The sequence below is a fragment of the Lycorma delicatula genome, chromosome 12 (assembly GCF_047948215.1).
Source record: "Lycorma delicatula isolate Av1 chromosome 12, ASM4794821v1, whole genome shotgun sequence".
NCBI lineage: Eukaryota > Metazoa > Arthropoda > Insecta > Hemiptera > Fulgoridae > Lycorma > Lycorma delicatula.
In genome coordinates, this window is record NC_134466.1 from 939,307 (window position 1) to 960,790 (window position 21,484).

Sequence of the window (21,484 nt, forward strand, 5' to 3'; positions counted from 1 at the left end):
TATGTAGCAGAATTTCTGAAAAGCTATTATTTAAATGCAAACATTATTTCATATTTTTAACTGATCAAGTTATCAATTAGAGAACTTATCAATTCCAATGGAAAAGATTGTTGGCGTATCAAACTATGGGAAAAAAGCAAATGGCAAGCATGAATAATGAAGGAGTCGCAGGAGTGTTATTAAAAGAAATTAAAAACTTGGCAGGGAGAGAAATATTTGTTAATCATTGTTTCTCTCCCACAGAATATTTCACCCACAAATATTTCTTCACAAATAGAATCTTTGTGCAAAAACTTTAAATGTGCCAAATGTCACCAAGTCTATAATAAAACATTAATTTCCTCAAATCTATAGTATTGAATCACCGCCAATTTAAACAATTTTTAAAAGATTTCAAAAGCCAATATGGTGATGTAATTTATAACACAGAAGTACGTTTGTTGAGTAAAGGAGCTATGCTAAATTGAATATACAACTTAAAAAATGATATTCAATTGTTTGTGGAAATGAAAGAATATCTATTTCCCCAAATCAACCTTAAAGAAAGGAAGTGTGTGATTTTGCCTTTCTCATCCATATAACTCAGCATCCGAAAGACTTAAATATGGAACTTTAAGGAAAAAGTCAGTTTATATATGTTTTGATAAAATTAAAGCTTTTGAAAGCAAACTCCAAATTTGGAACAAACATCTGTTATCAAATAACAAGTCACATTTTCCACCCTTAAGAAAAGAAACTCTAGAAACACAAAAATATGCTGGGCAAATACAAAAATCAATAACCAAATTTTAATCATGATTTAAAATATTTAGAACGGTAAAAACCGTTCTTAGTTTTAATATTTTTTCCTTGCCATTTAATACAGACATGGAAACAGTTCCGGATGAGTTATAAATGGAATTGACAGATTTACAAAACAACACTGATTTGATAAATAAATTTCAGAATGTGGACAACCAAAATTTTATCAAAATCATATGATTTTTTTTTTTAATTTCCACAATTAGTCATGAATGCAATGCAAATCATGACACTTTTTGTTAAGTACTTATGTTTGCAAGCAATTATTTTCTGCAATGGATATAATTAAAAGCGACAATAGGATTTGGCTAAATGAAGTACGATTGAGCTGTGTGCGAGTTGCTGTCATCTATAACTGCAAATATAGACAGATTGGTTCCAAAGAAGTGATCTCAAGCTTCTCATTAAAATTTAAGATTTTTTCTCATAATCTTTTGCTGTTTTTTTTATAGAATTTCTGTTGTATGTTTTATTTGTGTTATTTTTTTATAGAGTTGTTACTTTGTAACTAAAGAGATAATTTATGTTTATCACCTAGTTTCTAGTGTTAATATTTTAATATGTTTCTTATACGTAACCTGCACAAAATTTTTTAATTTGTAGTTGGCCCATTATAAAAAATGGTTGCTCATCCCTGTCCTAGACCATACTGCTGTTGGTTTAATTAATGGCATTTCTTGACCAGGTGATAAACAAATTTAACAACCTACAGAAGTACACATACTATTAAACAAGGACAGCACCTAGCTGCCTACAGGCCTTGAGTAAAGAAAACAGATACTATATAACTTATGAATCCCTAAACATCATATGAATCAATTTGGATCATTATTTTTAGTATTTATAGACTAATGTCCTTGAATAATTTAATGCCAAAAAAAAAAGATATAGAGATATTTTTAAAAAGATAATAAGATAAAAATTATCCAAAAGCATCTTTCTCAACCGACTGACTTATTTTGCTATAGGATAAAAATGTTTAAAAAACATTAGACGATTAACTTTTTTTATTATTTAAATTCATACTTAAATCGTTGGATTCAACTGATGAAATTCAGGAATCACTTCATTTGAAAATGAAAAGAATCAACTGTCAGAACAACAGCAGACCGGTGCGATTTAACCATTCACTCGAGTGTCATAAGTTTGAATCCCGCACTCAACCTTAGCATTTTTCAAACATCACAAAAATTGTTATATCATATTTCCACTAGTAATATTCAAGCTTATGAGGTGAAATAATCAAAACAGTATGTTCTTGGAAAGAACAAAAGTTATGTTACATGACATTACAAAACAAGTAAAGAAATAGCAAGGAACATAATAAAATTAAGGTATTGCAGGTGTCATAGACCTGTCAAAGAACAGAAAAAATTATGTAAATAAAATATAAAATTTAAAATCACATGGTAACTGTACATTGCAATAAGTGTGAAAACAAAGAAGCATAAAAAATACACACTTATATACACTCACACACATGCTAGTGTACATGCACTCACACACAAAAACATACGTTCATGTAATCACAACAGAATACCAAGTACATACGGGGCAATGATATACAGTAAATAACAAAAAAATAAACGATATTAGATTTATAAATGATTGATTTTACAACGTAGTATTTTAAAAAATAAATCGTTTCAAAATACAAACTAAAAAAAATAATATACAAAACAAACAACAATTTATTTAACTTTTATTTAAACAAATCAATCTTAAAATAATGAAAAAAATGAAATGAAAACAAAAAATAAACCAAAATGAAAAAACAAAACCAAAAAAATACCTCTGTCCTGAGAATTAGATAAAATATTTCGTTCTTTATCTTTTTTTTTGAATGAAGATGAAGAATCGGGACTCTCGTCAGATGTTTCAGAGGAGTCAATGTGACAAATCCTGGCAATGACATCGTCAGACATATTCAGACCTGGACAATGAAATAGTTTTATTTTTGTTTTTCTTTTACTAACTTAATTTCTTTCTTAAAGTTTTGTTTTATTTTGTAAAAATTGATTTTATTTAATATTTTATGAGATATTAATATTTTATTTATTAATTTTTTTTTTTTGTTAAATTGAGTTAAAATTCAATTAACTATATTATAAAGCTCTGATTATAATCGAACACCTATTAAAATTCTATTCTTTTTATCAACATTATATAGTATAATATAAAATAATGAATTCTTGCTCCCCCTCCCTTAAAAATATAATAACTAAATAGAAAATATTCCAATGTGATGACACAAAACTAAATCACAGATTAGCGACTCAATACAGCTGAATGAAACATTTTATAATTAGAACAAAAAAAATCAAATGTAAGAGGAAATAATTTTTATGCGATGTAAACTTAAGAAATGATTGCTTTCACCTTTTCCTTGAAGTAACAAGGAAACTTTTTCCCGATATACAAAAAGAACTTTTTTAAATTTACTACAATTTTATTCTTAGGATGAACTTGATATGCATTTTCTACAACAATAGTCATACGTTAAGGAGATAATAAATAACTGTATTATTAAATAATCTTTATGATCAATTTATATATTACACTGCCTTCTAATATACCCTATTTCCAGCTCAATTTTCTGGACTCTGACATGGGTTTTGGCAGAATTTTTAAAGTTGGATGTCCTCCTGACATTATTCTAAGAGATAATAAATCATGAAAATTTGTGGTATGTAAAAATGGCTTTGCCTGAATAGGATTTGAACTTGAAACCTTTAAATGAGAAGCAAAGATGCACTGCACCACAGAAGTCAACATAATCAGTTTATATTGAGTATTAGTAACTAATTTTACCTACAGTAAATTCAGGATAAAAAGTCGATATGTTTAAATGTCAGTGAAAAAAATGCTACTGTGAATATTCAAGTAGACCAAATTAAAAATAATTACGAAGTAGTAACATTTATTACTAGAAGACATGAATATTCATGATGAAAAATGTTGAGTCATCTGATTGTAATGATGGATGATTCAATAAAAAAGAGATTTCTGTATAAATTAGCAAAACTCTAAAAATAACCTTAGACAACAAAAATTTCAAAATACAGGAAGCAAATAGTAACCACCAGCAGGATTGTGTTTTTTCACTAAATTAATAATGTTCAACGTCATACAACAAACTGATAAATTTAAAAGGTCATCTGTTACAAGAGAAATATTTGACTAAATTCCTTATAGCTCTGATCTAACATGAAATGACTATCACAAAGATTGGAAAATCACGATGAATTAAAAAACTATATTAACAACTATGGTTGAAATCATAGTCAGTCATTATAATTTTTTAATAAAGTCAATGTGACCAAGGAGTGTATATATATATACTAAAATATTAAAATAATCCTAATAATAAAATTGTCCATGTATATATATATATATATATATATACACCATTATATAAATAGGAAGAGGATTTTTATATGTTCTATGTTTGGGCTAAATAAAATAACCTATTATATCAATCGCAACCAAATGTTAACCCATGTTTTTTTGGCATAACTGAAAAGGTTTTTAGAAATATTTCATCTCGAAAAATATTGAAGAACCAACTGATAAATTGCTTTCAAATTTTCAGGAACATTCATATTACACCACAGAACATTTTAAACCAGAGACCGAGGCCCTAGTTCCCTTGAAGGTTAAAATATAAAAATATTCATTATTTTTTCACTCCTAAGGAGAGTGAAGTTGTAAATTAAAGATATTCATCAAGGAAAAAATAGATTAATCCCTTTAACTCATTATTATATTTCTGCCTCCACGGCAAAGAAATAAATTATGAATTTTTCATCATCAAAGGTGTGTACAATTTAGTTACCATAGCTACTATTATTCAGTCTTTTGTAATTTAGTTTCATTTTCAGGTTTCAATGAAGCCTGAATACTTAATTGTTATTTATCAATATTATTCTTACAATCATAAGGGTAATGAAGAGTGTAGGGTCTGGGAACGAAGTTCTTCTGAAATGGCGACTGAAGCGAGCTCTGTGATTGTCCAAGGCACGGCGCCTTGGGATGACTCCCCTTGCGGGGGGGGGGACAGCCCCCTGCAGCACAAGAATGGTAAGCGAAGCAAGCTCTGTGATCCTGGGGGTAGGCTCCAAGGAGCCCCTGATTTGGCTCTAGGGTTTTCCTGGGCCGATCTGGGCCCTGAGGATCCAGGTTCTGGCTAAGTGGGCCAGCTAGTATATATATATATATATATATATATATATATATATACTCTCTTTTTCCCTGTTTAGCCTCCGGTAACTACCGTTTAGATAATTCTTAACGAACGAGGATGATATGTATGAGTGTAAATGAAGTGTAATCTTGTACATTCTCAGTTCGACCATTCCTGAGATGTGTGGTTAATTGAAACCCAACCACCAAAGAATACCGGTATCCACGATCTAGTATTCAAATCCATGTAAAAATAACTGGCTTTACTAGGACTTGAACGCTGTAACTCTCGACTTCCAAATCAGCTGATTTGAGAAGATGCGTTAACCACTAGACCAACCCGATGGGTTATATATATATATATATATACCATAACCATTTTAATTAAGTCATTGTGACCAACGAGTGTATATATATATATATATATATATATATATAAGTGGGTCGGCTAGTATATATATATATATATATATATATATATACACTCGTTGGTCACAATGACTTAATTAAAATGTTATAATGATTCCCATGACAGTTTTTTAATTCATCATGATTTTCCAATCATATATATATATATTTATTTATTTATTTGATTAGATCAACAAAAGTACAGAAATAAAGTAGGGTGACTTACCTTATTCCACTATATTTGCATGTAAACTACTATATTAAGTATAATAAATTAGGTTCAGTTAAATGGACAACATGCATTATTGCTTTCTTAAAATTATTTTTGTTTGATTTTAATTAGAATTTTTAATTTTAATTTCTGATTTTATGCCTTGACATTACACTACATAAGTAAAACTTTTTACAATTTAATTTAATTTTTAATGTCAATTTAAATTTTAATTAATTTTTAAATTTTGTTTTAATTTTTAATTTAACTGAATAAAATATTATATTCTTAAAATAAATAATAATTAAAATAAATTAAAGGTTTTAAATGTTATATAAAATAAATAAATGACTGACAAGTTATTACATTTTATGAAGTTTGTAATTTGAGATGAATATATAAATATGTAATGAAGCTGATGATGCGAGTAAATCGCGAAATCGCTCCTGCATATATAGTGGAGTAAGGTAAGTCACTCTACTTTATTTATTCTGTACTTTGGTTTATCTAATAAAATATAATAAATATATTTGTATATAGTGCAGGGGAGTACGACGATTCTTAAAAGAATTAATTTAAAAAATATATATATATATACCGTCAATATCATTGACAAGTACCAACCAATTTACAGGGTATATTTAACAAGCCTGCTCCTTTGTTATCAATTGTAATGCTTTTTATCTTTATCTGCTGTCATTCTGCCCGCTACTCACAATGTCCTCCTTCTCTCTCACTCATAGTCTATGACTTGTTCGTAACAGCTCTTTCTTTAGCCATATTCTTGCTACTCTGTTGTGGTTTTACATGATCACATCGCTGTCAGTGAATTTTTTGTTCAGTGATTCTTTTTTTTCACATTAATTAATTCCATAAAAGAAATTACATGGAAGATTTTGATACTCGTAATTTTTTTTATTTATGTATTGTTTTAATAATTATGTTGCACATGAAGATTTGAAATTCAATATTGTTTAAAAAATCAACTTACGATGGAGGTATCTCAAAAAATTAATTTTCTTGAAGAATAAAGAACGAATTAATAAATCCTTACATCCTTTGTATATCTAATTGCTTAAGGTGGTTTCATCGGTTTAATAAAATTTAAGTGTAATAAGTAGTGATAATTATAACAAATATTAAATAAAACAAATATATACGTATACAACTTTTTTATATTACTATAATTATTATTTAGCAAGCATAATAACTCATCTTGAAACTTGTACATTAAAGTTTCTTTTAATTTACAATACTCTCCTGTAACATCACAATCTTTTTCTTTTAGATTTTATTATAAAAAAAGACGATACCCATCTTAAAATTCTCGATACCATATAAGGACTTTCAAGATTTTTTAAAAATTTTACATCGAATTGATTTTAAATCTATGTTTGACAACAGAAAAAATCTTTAGGTAACTTCTTTTTATTTTTCATGTCTTCCTTAAAGATTTACTCGCTATGCTTTGTAATCTAATAATCTAAGTAAAAAATATTCCTTAACTTTTGGTATAGTGTATTTACCTATCTCTAATTAATTTCAAATTATTTTCCTTTCTGTTATTGTGGAAGACCTGAGGTCCAGATAAATTTTAACCCTAGTTCTATTGCTGAATTTAATTAACAACACAGACTGAACTGACAAATCATGGATATAACAAGCTGCAGATATCAGATATACTCATTACACGAATAAGGGATGAATATACCTGAAGAAATGCTCCAAATCAATAAAGCTCTGCTTTAGCTTTATTAATAAATAAAGCTAAATATCTGGAAATTTCTAATACAACACAGAAATTAATATAAAAAAAAATTTACTTTAAGAACAATTAAATAAATTGCTAGCTCTTTTGAAAATAAGTGAAATTATATGAAAATCAATAACTGTGTGGATTACATAAAATCCAGACCTGTAGAAAAGACAAAGCTACAGGCTTTTTTTGTGATAGAATATTATATAAATCTTATTTAGAGTTTTGATCAAAAAAATATATTTTGAATGTTTTTCCAACTCTTATAATTCTTCATTGTTCTAATTCATAAAAAAAAAAAACTTTTATAAGTTGATGGATTAAGTGAAAAATCAACATTGTCAATAAGTTAGCCTTATTTTTCTCCTTCAATTATTTCATTTTCAAAACTTTTCTTTAATTTTTATACACTTTTACAGCGAGTTGATGTCAGTAAATTAAATATAGCATTTTTTTTTAATATCCATGAGTCGGTATGCTGACAATATGATCTAATGTTTTTTAAACTTATTACTTTCTTACGGCTAAGATAATTTAAGGAAACCGATATATTATATTCATTAATAATATATGTCTCTGACGATTTGCTCTTCCGATCTGGTTGTTGTATATTTATTAACTGAAACTTTGAATTAAATAGATGTTCAATAAATTTCCAAGAAATCACCACAAATGAATATACATATATGGCCACAAAATAGAAATGACAGCATCATATACACACTTGTAGAAGTACATGGACCGTAACAGATGCAATCTTTTCAAGGTCATTTTCAAGAAATTACCCCAACGAGCTAATTTCTTCAGAGAGAGAAAGTCCAAAGAAATTAACCCTATGGGCTAATCATCACAAATCAATTGTTTAACAGCTGATTTTCAAAGTCAAAGATTCTGAGGTTCAAATCCTAGTATAAGTTAGTTGCTTTTATACCGATTTGAATATTAGACAGTGGATACCGATGTACTTTGGCGGTTGGAGTTCAATTAACCACATGTTTCAGGAATAATTAGCCTCAGTTTGTACAAGACTACACCTCATTTACATGTCTAATATCATTCTCACCTTGATGAGCCATTGGAGGCTGCTTACTGTTCTCTAGTTGAACAGATTACAACGTACATGTTAGGAAAATAAAATAAATAAATTTTCAAGAAAGAAATTTGTATTTGTTTTTCTTATTATCAAAAAGGTTACAAGTTTCACCTTTCTATTCAAATTGTTTCATGCAATATATAATAGAGTATTCTTTAACATTAATTAAATTAAAAGGAGTTGTATCATTTATAAAATATAAAAAAAACCTCAAAATTTTATCAGCTCTTGTAAATAAATGTAGCTAAAAATGAAAAAAAATTATTTATATTACAATTTATTCACGTTATAAAATCAAACATTTTTGATTATAAACATCATGAACCAATTGTTCTCTATTTATTAAATATTATAACTCTAAAATCCAACTATTTATATTTAAATAAATAAATAAAAATAATAATACAAAATTAAATACACTTAAGAAACAAAATAAAAGTTTAAAAGAATATAAAATTAATAATGACAATGACAATAAAATTAATAATGACTGATGATAAAACAAGTATAAATTTTATATTCATATACTTTAATTAAACAATTTATTTTAACAAAAAAAAAGTACTGTCATTATAATAAAATTATTTAGATTAACCTATTTATTTACAGAACAAACCAACATATCATAATCAGCATTAAAAAGTCAACATCCAGTAATGTGAAAACATGAACAATGTATCCACCAATGAGGATCCAGGTGAACAGTTTATAATTATCTGAGAATTTTCCTTAAAACTCTTATTCTTAAGTGGCTCTTTAGCTTATCTGAAGAAAAATCAGTTTGTTGCTAAGTGTATTTTGGTTAGCTGACAAAAGATATCCTAATCTGGGGAATTGTGAGCCAAATGAAAATACCTATTGCTATTGGGAGAGGGATGTAAAGAGCATAATATGCAAAGGTGTAAGTACTTTAAGGTACCTTAAGTACTTCAAAAAAGTGCTTAAGGTTACTGCATATAGGCAAAAAAAAAAGTTGCTTATTTGTAAAACACACTATGTTATACATTACATTAGACATTATGCAACTACGTGTGGGGATTACAAAAAAAAATTACTGTTTTACAAATAAGCATCAGAAAAGACAAGATAAAATTAATAATCAAACAAAAGGATAATAATTATTTCAAGAATATCTGCATCTTTTCTGGGTAAACAAAAGAACACACCTGTGGAAACCCCATTATAGTAATCTGTTGCTCATTTTCCCACCCAGTCCATAACAATTTAAATACGCAATTCCTTAAGTTCATTAAGTATTCTGCAGATGTATTCTGTATTTTTTAATTAATCTCCAAGCTGAAAACTCTCTATAAAAAGTAGCAATTTCAAAGCTGAGAAGACATTATAAAAAACATGATTTACAATATTGAGTGCTATTCTGAAAAACGAAGTCTAGCAATCTTTTAATCAACACAAAAGGCAGTGGGCAATTTGTTAAAATCGCAAAGTTTATATTTTAAAGAAGTAAAGATAATTAAATATTGATTATATATTGAATATATGATTATTTCTGTTTTAACAACCTAAAATCCTATAATTTTTAAACATTTTATGTATATGAAAGAAAAGAACATTTGTACATAAAAATATGATTTCACTTTTTTTATATGTAATTATGCGATGATTGATTATTACAAATTTCATTTAATCCTAATAAATGCACAATTGCAAAATGTTTTGTTCATGTATAGTTTATTGCTATCACTGAGATCTATAGTCGAATTGAAATAAGTGTACATGCAGTGTCAACTGTAGTGCTGATTTATTTAACTAACAGTGAATGTTAACTAGGCTATGTAATATGTACAATCCAGTTCAAACTGCACTACTTGGTTAAATCGTTTCATTTCACTAAGAATATTAATAAAAAAGGGGAGGAGTTCATATATAAATAAATAAAAAACAAAACTACAATGCATTCTAAATTTACATTACACAATAACTAATACAGCATTTCATTTTTACAATATACAATAAATATAAATATATACTATTAAATAAGTGATATATAAAAAAACTAAAATAAAATCCATTAAAAAACTGGAATATTAAGTAACAATCGACATCATAAGTCTACCACATGGCAATTAGTTCTAATTAATAAGAAATACTTTTTTTTACGCTGAATACTTAAATCGTTTACACCAAATAAAACTGTATAAGATAGCAAGTAAAAAAAATCTTTTTTTCTATTAAAAATCTTCAACAGGCTAGATTTTAAACTGTAACTAGAATGTGATTTAAGGTTTACTGAAAATTAACTAAAATGTAAACGCATTGCTCAACATTGTATTGAAACCATTTCTTGTTATTTATCTGTTTTTACATTTAATGACTACACTTCCCAGGTAATTCATCCTCATTCACAGCAGTTAGCGATCCCACTAACAACTGCTACATAATGTTTAGGAACATTCAGTAATGTTAACACACTGATACAACGTTTATACATTTTTTAACTGTTTTTTGTTGTAAAGTTTTAGCAATATTTCTAACAAAATAGTTGTCACATAGATTGAAATATCAGGTGATAATTTGAAAATTTACCACAATTATTATTTAGCAGCTATCAATCCCATTGTATTTCTGTTTGTAGGCATATATAACCAACCAATCTCGAGAGGAGCCTTTTTAAAATTATTTTCAAAGGGGTGGAACCCACCTTCCCCACTACACCTACCTCAACTCAAAAATCTTAAATGGCAATGGTAACATTTAATTACATTAATTGACAACCTGAAAAAAAATTAATTTTGGTGAAAAGAAAATAAAAATCTGCCCACCCCTTCTCTCGGTAGATGAGAAAAATCATTTGAGGTAGTACCTTTTTAAATTTCAGTCCGACAAAAATAACTACAAAATTATATGATATTACTTTTTAACCCGTTTGAAATAATCATAATCTGCGGATGAAAGTTGTGAAAATTATTTTTTAAATTACCAACACAATATTTCACCCTTAAATGTTTTCTAAATTTTCAACAGTTGAAAACTTTATTTTAACTTCCTTGTACAAGTACAATAAAGTATTGTAATAGTGAAAAATTTTGGTTTTCAGATTTGAACAGAAATATCCATTTAGATTACTTTCAGCGTGATGTCTGTACATTCGTACATACATATGTATCTTACATAACTCAAAATATGACCGTTGTAACATCTAGTTCTGCACCTCTCTTTTTGATTGCAATCGACTAGACCAAAAGAGTCAAAAAAAAAAAACCAAAATCCAAAAAAATTTGAATTTGGACTTTTTCTTAACTGCAGTAATAAGCCGTTATTGAGAGCTTTTCACGATATATCACACATGGTACTTATTTTCATTGGTTCCAGAGTTATAGCCAAATAAACTAATAATTATTAACTTCTGATTGTAATAAAATGTTTACAATAAATAATAATTTAATTTTTTTAAAAATGAAAAAAAAAAATAAAAAATATATGTAATTTAATAGGTATACAAGGAAGTCATGTGATGTCCAGATGAGATGTTTTTTAAATGAGACGATGTAGCTTGTGACACCTCATTGAATGACAATTAATTTGATACAAGTAAAATAAAAATTGGTTCACTGGTATTGAAGTTATAATTAAAATGTAGTTTTTTTAGGTTATGTTGGGATACTGTGTTGCTGACCCAACGCATTAGGTCTGAAATTGTTTGTTCTTGTTAAAAATATGGGTTTTAAGTTTCTTCAACATTGAAAAAACTTATCAGTAAACACAGCATTATAACATCAGTTAAAAAAACAAAAAAATATATAATAAGGTGGTACCTACTTGAAGGTTGAAAAATTTATTACCAGAAAAACTTATGACTAAATAATTAGAAACTAATTCATAAATGAATAATTGTACATTATAAAATAAAGCTTAAATCATTGATTAATTAATTTTCTTATGAAGGTTTTTAATAATAAAGAGTCCTTACGAAATAATAAATGAAACACATTTTTTTACCTCAATAAAATAAAAGTATCAATCTTAACTCATTTGTTCAAAATTACTCCCATTTTCCCAAAAACAATACTAAAATCTTTGTTGAAATTCATATCTTACTTTTATAAAAATTTCTTTTGTTACATCCCTAGATGTATTTTATTTTTACATTAGCTATTACTCTTACAATTTTATTTTTCAAGAGTAATAGCACATATCTGCATGTTAACACTGTATGTTAACATGAATTTCTTCATAAATTATTGATTTTAAATAACACCACAAAAAATGCCAAGTGGTGTAAGATCAGTAGAACTTGCCGGCCACTCAACTGTTCCTCTTCTATCTATCCAATGTCCAGGAAACATTCGGTCCAACCATTGTCGAACTGGAAGTGAACAGTGAGCATCTGCTCTATCTTGCTGAAAATGAAGCACGTCTTTAAGTAACATGTTTCCATTCTCATCTAACTGATTTTCAAAGGCATGTACTATTAGCTGGTGAATAACTTCATCCAGCAACTGCAAATACTTTTCACCCGTCAAATTCCCATCGATAAATACCGGACCGATTATGTTATCACTGTAAATCTGGCCCACACGTTTATTTTTTCAGAATGCTGAAACATTTCAATGTTTCCAACATTGAAAACATGAGTATTTACATCGCTCCTGAATCAGCAGTTATGTTTATTATTAACAAAGCCATTTAGAATAAAAGTAAGTTCATCAGAAAAACAAATATTTTTCGTAAACATTGAATTAGCATCCATTAATTGAATAATTTCTTCGCAGAATTCAGTCCTTCTGTCAGCATTACCCTCATTCAGTTTTTGATGCAGTTGAATTTTATATGGAAAAAATTTATTCAATTTTAATGTAGTGAAAACAGAACCATAAAAGAAACCCCGGTTTCACAGGATATTTTACGAATTGAGCTCTTAGAATTTGCTACTACATTTCCCAAGATTTCAACCAAAGTTAATTCGTCTAAAACCTTTTACCAAGCACATTTCTTATACATGACAACTCCCATTTCTTCAAATTTTTTTAAAAGTTTCAAAATGTAAAAGTGTGAAACATTTTATTTTGATGCCGTTAATTAAATGCATGAGCACATTTATTTTGTTCTGTGTATGTAAAAATTAATTCAGTGCTTTCTTCCAGATTGTAATTCATTTTAGCGAGAAAAATTTACAAGTACTGAAGACAAAAAATGAAAAGCCAAATGGTAGAAGAATAACACAAACCAAATGCCAACTTTAACTAAAGAACACAACAATTTAAATAAAACATGATTATGAAATAAATACTATAAATACTTTTTGCCACTAATTACATAAAATATAAAAGAAAACAATTTGCAAAAATTTACTACAGCAACTAAGATCTCAATAATTGGCAGAAAATTATAACCTGTTATAATAAGGTAATCAATTCTTCAACATGTTGCTAGCAAAGAGGTACCTTATCATTGGTTTTTCATATGCTTAACTGATGTTATAATGCTGTGTTTACTGATAAGTTTTTTCAATGTTGAAGAAACTTAAAACCCATATTTTTAACAAGAACGAACAATTTCAGACCTAATGCGTTGGGTCAGCAACACAGTATCACAAAATAACCTAAAACACCACATTTTTAATCATAACTTCAATACAAGAGTGCCAATTTTTATTATATTTATACCAAATTAATTGTCACTCAAAGAGCCTTCCAATGAAGTGTCACAAAAGCTACATCATCTTATTTAAAAAAATAAGTTTTCAACCCTTGAAAATTTTGAAAACATTGAAGGGCAAAGTTTTGTGTTGGTAATTTAAAAAATAATTTTCACAATTTTAATCCTTTCTTTTTCCTGTTTAGCCTCCGGTAACTACCGTTTAGATAATACTTCAGAGGATGAATGAGGACGATATGTATGAGTGTGAATGAAGTGTAGTCTTGTACATTCTCAGTTCGACCATACCTGAGATGTGTGGTTAATTGAAACCCAACCACCAAAGAACACCGGTATCCACGATCTAGTATTCAAGTCCGTGTAAAAACAGCTGGCTTTACTAGAACTTGAACGCTGGAACTCTCGACTTCCAAATCAGCTGATTTGGGAAGACGCGTTCACCACTAGACCAACCCGGTGGGTTTCACAATTTTAATCCACAAATTATGATTATTACAACATTGATTATTTCATTATAACATAACCTACCAATTCTGCAGCAATTACGTTATGGGATCAATTTTACGTTGCTCACCTTGTATTTATGTATTTATTTATACAGACTGTTTCAGAAAGTTTCTGCCGCACTTTAGTATATTCCACTCATCATTATAATGAAAAAGTTCATATACACATAAGTCTGGAAATATCTTTGAGTTAGGATTAATAAAAGATTTTACCTAGATTTCTGCTCTAAAGGTTAAATAATGCTGTACAGTATATTAATAAAACATCATTAGAATATTTAATTTTTTTAACAAATCAGACAAAATTTGTGAAAAATTTAATTCTGAGAAAACTGATGTAAACTGGAGTTGGACATATTCTAACAATATTATTCATGAAAGTTAATTAAATAGTATAATAAATAATTTTAATAATAATTTGGTTCGGCTATAAAATTATTTTGAGAGAAGTAGATCTACCATTTAACTAATCATTTGTAGAGCTAGATTTTCAGAATTTGTTATTTGGTTGTTAATAAATATGGATTTTTAAAAATTATATCGTTTTTATTGATTACACATTTATTTTAGAACTAAATTCCCTACAAATTTTGTCAAAATGGTAACTGATAATTGACACTTTAACAAAGTAAATTTATGTCTAAGCTAAATAAAAAGCATGCCTTTAAACTCCAATTTTTTCTCAGGAGTTTCTCGGAAACTACTGGAAATACAGTTCTGAGAACCATTTTAATTTCAATTTTTCATCTAAGACTGTATATAAAACCATTTATTTTACTCAATAATTAATGTTCAAAGAGTAATACCTCGTTTAGCACTACCCCTTTTAGCGCTGATTTGCTATAATGCTCTTAAAAACATAATTTCAGTACTTTCAAACTTTACAGTATTGAAAATACTGTATCTACGCATATGAACAAACTGGGCAATTCTTTATCGTCTACTAGATGGTTGATTAGCCATGCTTGAAAAAGGAAAATAATTTTTTTTACTTTGACACAGTACACATACTGTATGTGACTGAACAAAGCCTTTTATTTCAAAGCATAGATGAACACTGCCTTCCATCATCATCTCTCCCTTCCAGTTAACACATCAGTTCCTGTGACACAACCATTTTACAGTTTAAATCAAACAGTGAAGAGTGGTTGAGCTGTTCAGTAGTGTTAAAAATTCTCATTTCAATTACATTTTTTTCTGTTTAATTTGCTTAATTTCGTAAATTTATTGTTTTTTATTTAATATACTGTATTTCGAAAAATCATGCTGAAATCGAAGCCTTATACAGAAAATAAACAGTACAGAAAAACAATCAACTTGAATGTAAAATTGCAAATTCTACGAAGGATTAGAAGCTGGTGAGTATGAAGTTGATATAAATGTTCTTTAAATTTGGCACCATCTACAATTAGAACAATTTTTAAAAAAATAAAAAGGTCTGCTTTGACATTAAACAAATTTTCTGCTACAAAAATAACTCAATCTAGAAGCAGCAAACTAGAAGAAATGTAAAAAAGGCTAAGCATTTGGATAGTGGATCAATCTGTGAAGCGTGCCGTTAAGTCTGCTAATAGATAATCACGGAGAAGGTTAAAAGCATTTTTGCTCAAATTCAGAACAAAGTCGGAAACAAATCAGAAACATTTGCAGCCAACAAAGGGTGGTTAGAGAGGTTCAAAAAACAATCAAATTTGCTTAAAATTCAAATCACTGATGAAGTGGCTAGTACAGATCACCAGGCTGCATTGGAATTAAACACTAAAATATGCAACTGAATACAGGAAATATCAGCCTGAACTCATATTCAATGAAGATGAAACGGGCTTATTTTGGAAAATGATGCAGTCTTAAACTTTCATCTCTAGTGAAGAAAAACATGCTTCTGGGTTAAGGCAGCCAAAGGACCCATTAACTTTCTTGCTAGGCGCCAATGCCACAGATAATTTTAAATTGAAGCTGATGCTGGTGTAACATTCTTAGACACCACATGCAATGAAAGGTACATCAAAATCTACTCTACCAGTCATTCGGAAAGCAAATGAAAAAGAATGAGTTATAATCAACATTTTTCAGGATCAGTTAGGTTCATATTTCTTTCCCACAGTTAAACACTACTATGAAAAAAACAACTTTGAGCCAAAGGCCTTATTGCTACTTGATAATGCTCCAAGCCACCAAAACAATCTTGAGGCACTTTAAATCAGCATCCTGCTAGAAGTGATTTTTCTTCCACCAACACCATATCGATAATACAACTGATGGATCAGGAAGCGATATAAAATTTTAAAGCCTACTAACTTCAAAATATGTTCAGACAATTAATTGAGAAAACAGACAGCAAAAACAAACAAAAGATAATTTGAAGAGAATTTTGGAAGGAGTACAACATTATGAATGCCATAGAAAACATAGATGCAGCCTGGAAAGCAGTTTCGACAAAATGTATTAATAAAGCATGGAAAAAAGTTTTGCCTGAATCCTGTACCACTGCAGAAGAAAATTATGAAGAATTGTTAGCAGTCACATGGTGAAGAGCTAAGCAATGAAGAGCTAAACTATAACTGACCGCGAGATAGAAAAAGAAGAAGAAACACCAAAAAAAGAATTGACCAAAGAATTTCTTTCCAACAGCATTTCAACCATCACACAGATTATGGATCAGTTTATCGAGAATGATCCCGATTACAAACAGAGTTCTAAAGTGATCACAGGAATTATGTCGGTTTTGTCTTGTTGCCAGGAATTATTAAATGAAAGAAAACAAAGAAAAAGACAGGCAACACTGACAAATTACTTTTTTAAGAAAATGAAAGTAGTTGAAGAGCCACAGCCCAGACCATCATTATCTTAAAACAAACTTTTTTTATTTGAAAATTAATTATTTTTTGTATTGAATGTATAATTTTTTTAATTTAATAAATTTGTATCACCATATTTTCTAATTTAAAGTAATTTTGTATAATGCTGTTATATATAGGCCTGCTAATTTTTGTTTTTTGTAATTAAATTGTACTCTTATGTAATTCAATTTACTATATTGTATCTCTGGAAAAGGTTAATAAAACAAATAAGTTTATTCTAAAATAAATTGATTGTGCTCAAAAAAAATATCAGAAACAGTAAAATTTACAAAAATTTATGAATATAAAAACCGACCTTATATAGCACTGCATAATCACAGAACGAATCCTGAGCATTAAACGAGGTATCACTGTATATGATTATTTGACTTTTAAAGAAGAAATCTAAATGAAATCTTTAATTAAGAATAACTCAAAAACAATACTTCCAAATATACGTTTATACAAACTATTTTCATTATAGAAAACAGCTATAATGCAACGCAGAATCTTCCAAAATACTCTCTTTCTCCCTCTCTCTTCATACATATATATAATTTTGTGTGTGTGTGTATGTTTGTGCACGCAAACAGAAGGTGATATAGGGAAATTTAGTCACATTTTAATGAAAATTTCAGTTAATTTATCAATAAACTTTATTATTTTTGTTGTAAAATGTGTGTGAACTAATGATATTTATTTAAGCCCTTGTATTCTCCCTGTATGACAATGTATTATGCGATATCTAAGCATAACGGTATCAGTCCCTATTGTTTTGGTGTAGAGTCAACAGTGAATTCCAATCATTACATGCACATGATAATATATTTTTCCTCCCGGAATTACAGAACTTGAAACAAGTTACAACAAGAACTGTTGAACTTGAAACAAGATCTGTGGCTCCAACAAGATGGGGTTATCCCACAACACCAGACAATCCACGAACAACTTATGGTCATGGTCATTTGATTCCCAAGTTTAGGTTTATCCTTGATCTCCCGATCTTAGTATGTGCGAATTGTTTCTGTGGGGGTATAAAGGAGCAAGTTAATGTCGACAAATCCCATTCATTAAATAAACTGAAGACAGCTATTCATAGAGAAGTGCAGCATATCACTCAGGAGACATTGGATTGCATGTGGATAGCTTCAACTTTCGACTTGAAGATTGCATTATGAAAGCTGGATATTAACTTCCAGATGTGATTATTTTCCAAGTAACAAATGGCAATCCTTCCCATACATATTCAAACTAAACTAATAAAGTTTGATATATAATTATTCAAGTAATATTCATTCAAAATTAATTACATTCCCCTGTGTCTTCACATTATCTTCCATGTCATGAATCATGACATGGTTGACGAAGTATCACGATGCTAATGTTAACTGTAGTATTTTTAATAACTGATGATGAATCTAAAGGATTTGAAAAGACCTTATTAGATTGAAGGCAAGATCAATCTTGCTTTATATGTGTGTATCCGGTGGTTTATAAATACTAATTATAATTCAACACACAGGTCAGCATGTTTAAAAAATTAATATATATTCACACATTATATATGATTATATATATTTATGTATATATATTTATAATGTTCATGCGCGTGCGCGCGCGCACACACACACACACACACACACACACATACATGAAAAAAAGAATGTACAAAAAATTCATCAAAGCAGAAATGGAAAATCTAAATATATATAAATTTTCCCATATCTAAATATACATAAATTTTCTATTAATAGAAGAAATAATAAATAAATAAAAATTATCAACGGTCATCTTTACTATACTATAACATTTGTCCTAATTCACGATTTAGTACCTATGTTACTAATAACACTACATTATTCGGGTTTAATATTATTCAGTTTGTTACAAAGCAGTTAAGACTTAATTGAAAATAACATAAATATATGTATACAGAGTACACCACAAAAGAAACTGAGAAATTTTCAGGACATATTTTACTGGTGAAAATAACAAAAAAAAGTAGGGCTGGAAACGCTTTGTTTTCCAGTTACGGCTAGCGAAAGATTTCGCCCGGATTTCAGCTCTTCTAATAAAAAGAAGCCCTACAGTAATTTTTGGGACCCAAATTAATGAGTAAAGTTGGCGTTTTCTTATGTAATTTGAGCTGGAAAATAGGATAAAACAGATCCCAGAACTGTAACTCCAGTAGTCATTAAGATATCCGATGTAAAACAAAATTTTGGTGTCAAAAAACAAGTTTTTTTTTATAGGTTTGTACTACAATAACTTTGTTAAATAACTAATAAATGTGCAAGATTTAGTAACAAAGCTTGTAGAGAATTTAATTCTAAGACAATTAATGTAAATACAGCCAATATAAAAAGTAAATAAAAATTATTAAAAATCAGTTTTTTTCTTGAAGCAAGATAGACAAAAAATAGGCATAAAATCGTATCCTTCTTTTTGTATCTAATAAACATTGTTTTTAAAACATCCTTTTTAAACATTCTTTGGTGTATCAGCATTCACGAACAGAAAAGTCACTTCCAATGTATTAATTTTCTGTTGAACACCAAGTAAATCATTGTGTTAATGATGAAATCCTGTGATTTATTGTAGCTCAGGCACAACTACAAGCTGAATTTTATGTTGCACCGGTTTGACAAAAAGCAAAATGTAACGCCTTCTATAGAAAGAAAATCTTCATCCTTTGCAGATGCAAAAGGTTCAAAATTTGCAGCCAGCAGATTAACCCCCAACAGTTAATCTTGTGTCATTGGCTTCTAGACAACGCTGATAAGGTAAATTCAGTTTTATTTACTGATGAAGCCACTTTTATGAGAAATGGAGTCTTCAGTTCTAAAAATAGTCACTTACGGAGCAAAACCAATCCACATGGTACTGTAAAAATTAGTTTCCAACACAGATTACACATTAATGTTTGGTGTGACATTATTTACCACAAAATTCGGGGAACATTTGTTTTCGATGGAAACCTAATGGGAGATGCACCATTTCTTGAAAAATAATTTATCAGATTTTTTGGAGGATCTACCTTTACAAATTAGATTACAAATGATATTCCAACATGATGGTGCAACACCATATTTTTCTTTCGTAGCTAGAAATCCATTGAATGCTATTCTCTGAAACTGTATTGGCCATGATAGACCAATCAATTGCCAACCACAATAACATGACTTAATGTCACTAGATTACTTCATATGGGGCCATATTAAAATGATAGCATGCCAACAACAAAAAGTTAATACTAAAGAAGAGTTACTTATTTAAATACAAAATGTTATTGAATTTATATGAAACGATCCTGAGATGATACGGAAAGCCACCGGAAACATTTTTCATTGGGCAGGGTGCTGTGTACATTGTAAAGGAGGGAATTTCTAACAATTACTGTAATTGAGGTTTACTATTCTGTTACAGTTAATAATTTCATATATTTTATTTTTTTGTTTTGCTATATTAAGAATAATATTTATCAGGTACAGAAATAAAAATACAATTTTCTATTTTTCATTTGTTTTGCTTCAATAAAACTGATTTTTTTAAATTTTTATTTGCAGTATTTACATTAATTTTCTCAGAATTAAATTCCCTACAAGTTTAATTACTAAATCTTCTACATTTATTAGTCATTTAACAGTGCTATTGTACTACAAACCTAAAAGAAAACTTATTTTTCAACACCGAATTTTGTGTTTTATATTGGATATCTTAAAAACTACTGGCGTTAAGTTCTAGACCCTGTTTTATCCTGTTTTCAAGTCAAATTACATAAGAAACCATCAACTTTACTCCTTAATTTGGGTCCCAAAAGCTACAATAGGACTTCTTTTTATTAGAAGGGCTGAAGTATGAGTGAAATCTTTCGCTAACCGTAACTCGAAAACAAAACGTGTCCAGATCTACGTTTATATGAAACGTTTTTCATTATTTTCACCAGTAGAATGTATTCTGAAAGTTTCTCCATTTATTCATGGAATAGTCTGTATATAAGAAAATAATAAACTTTAATTACCATCATACACACTGTTTTTTTATCACAAACTTCTGACATGATAAATT

At 28.6% G+C, this 21,484-nt stretch overlaps 1 protein-coding gene across 1 annotated transcript in view; it reads right to left on the minus strand.

Moving 5' to 3' along the window:
• The window catches only part of LOC142333319 (diacylglycerol kinase eta), a 123,551-nt gene that overhangs the window by 48,666 nt on the left and 53,401 nt on the right, over positions 1 to 21,484 (minus strand). The window contains exon 14 of the mRNA XM_075380340.1: positions 2,594 to 2,734. Within this exon, the coding sequence (XP_075236455.1) occupies positions 2,594 to 2,734 (141 nt within the window). The remainder of the gene's footprint in view (positions 1 to 2,593; positions 2,735 to 21,484) is intronic.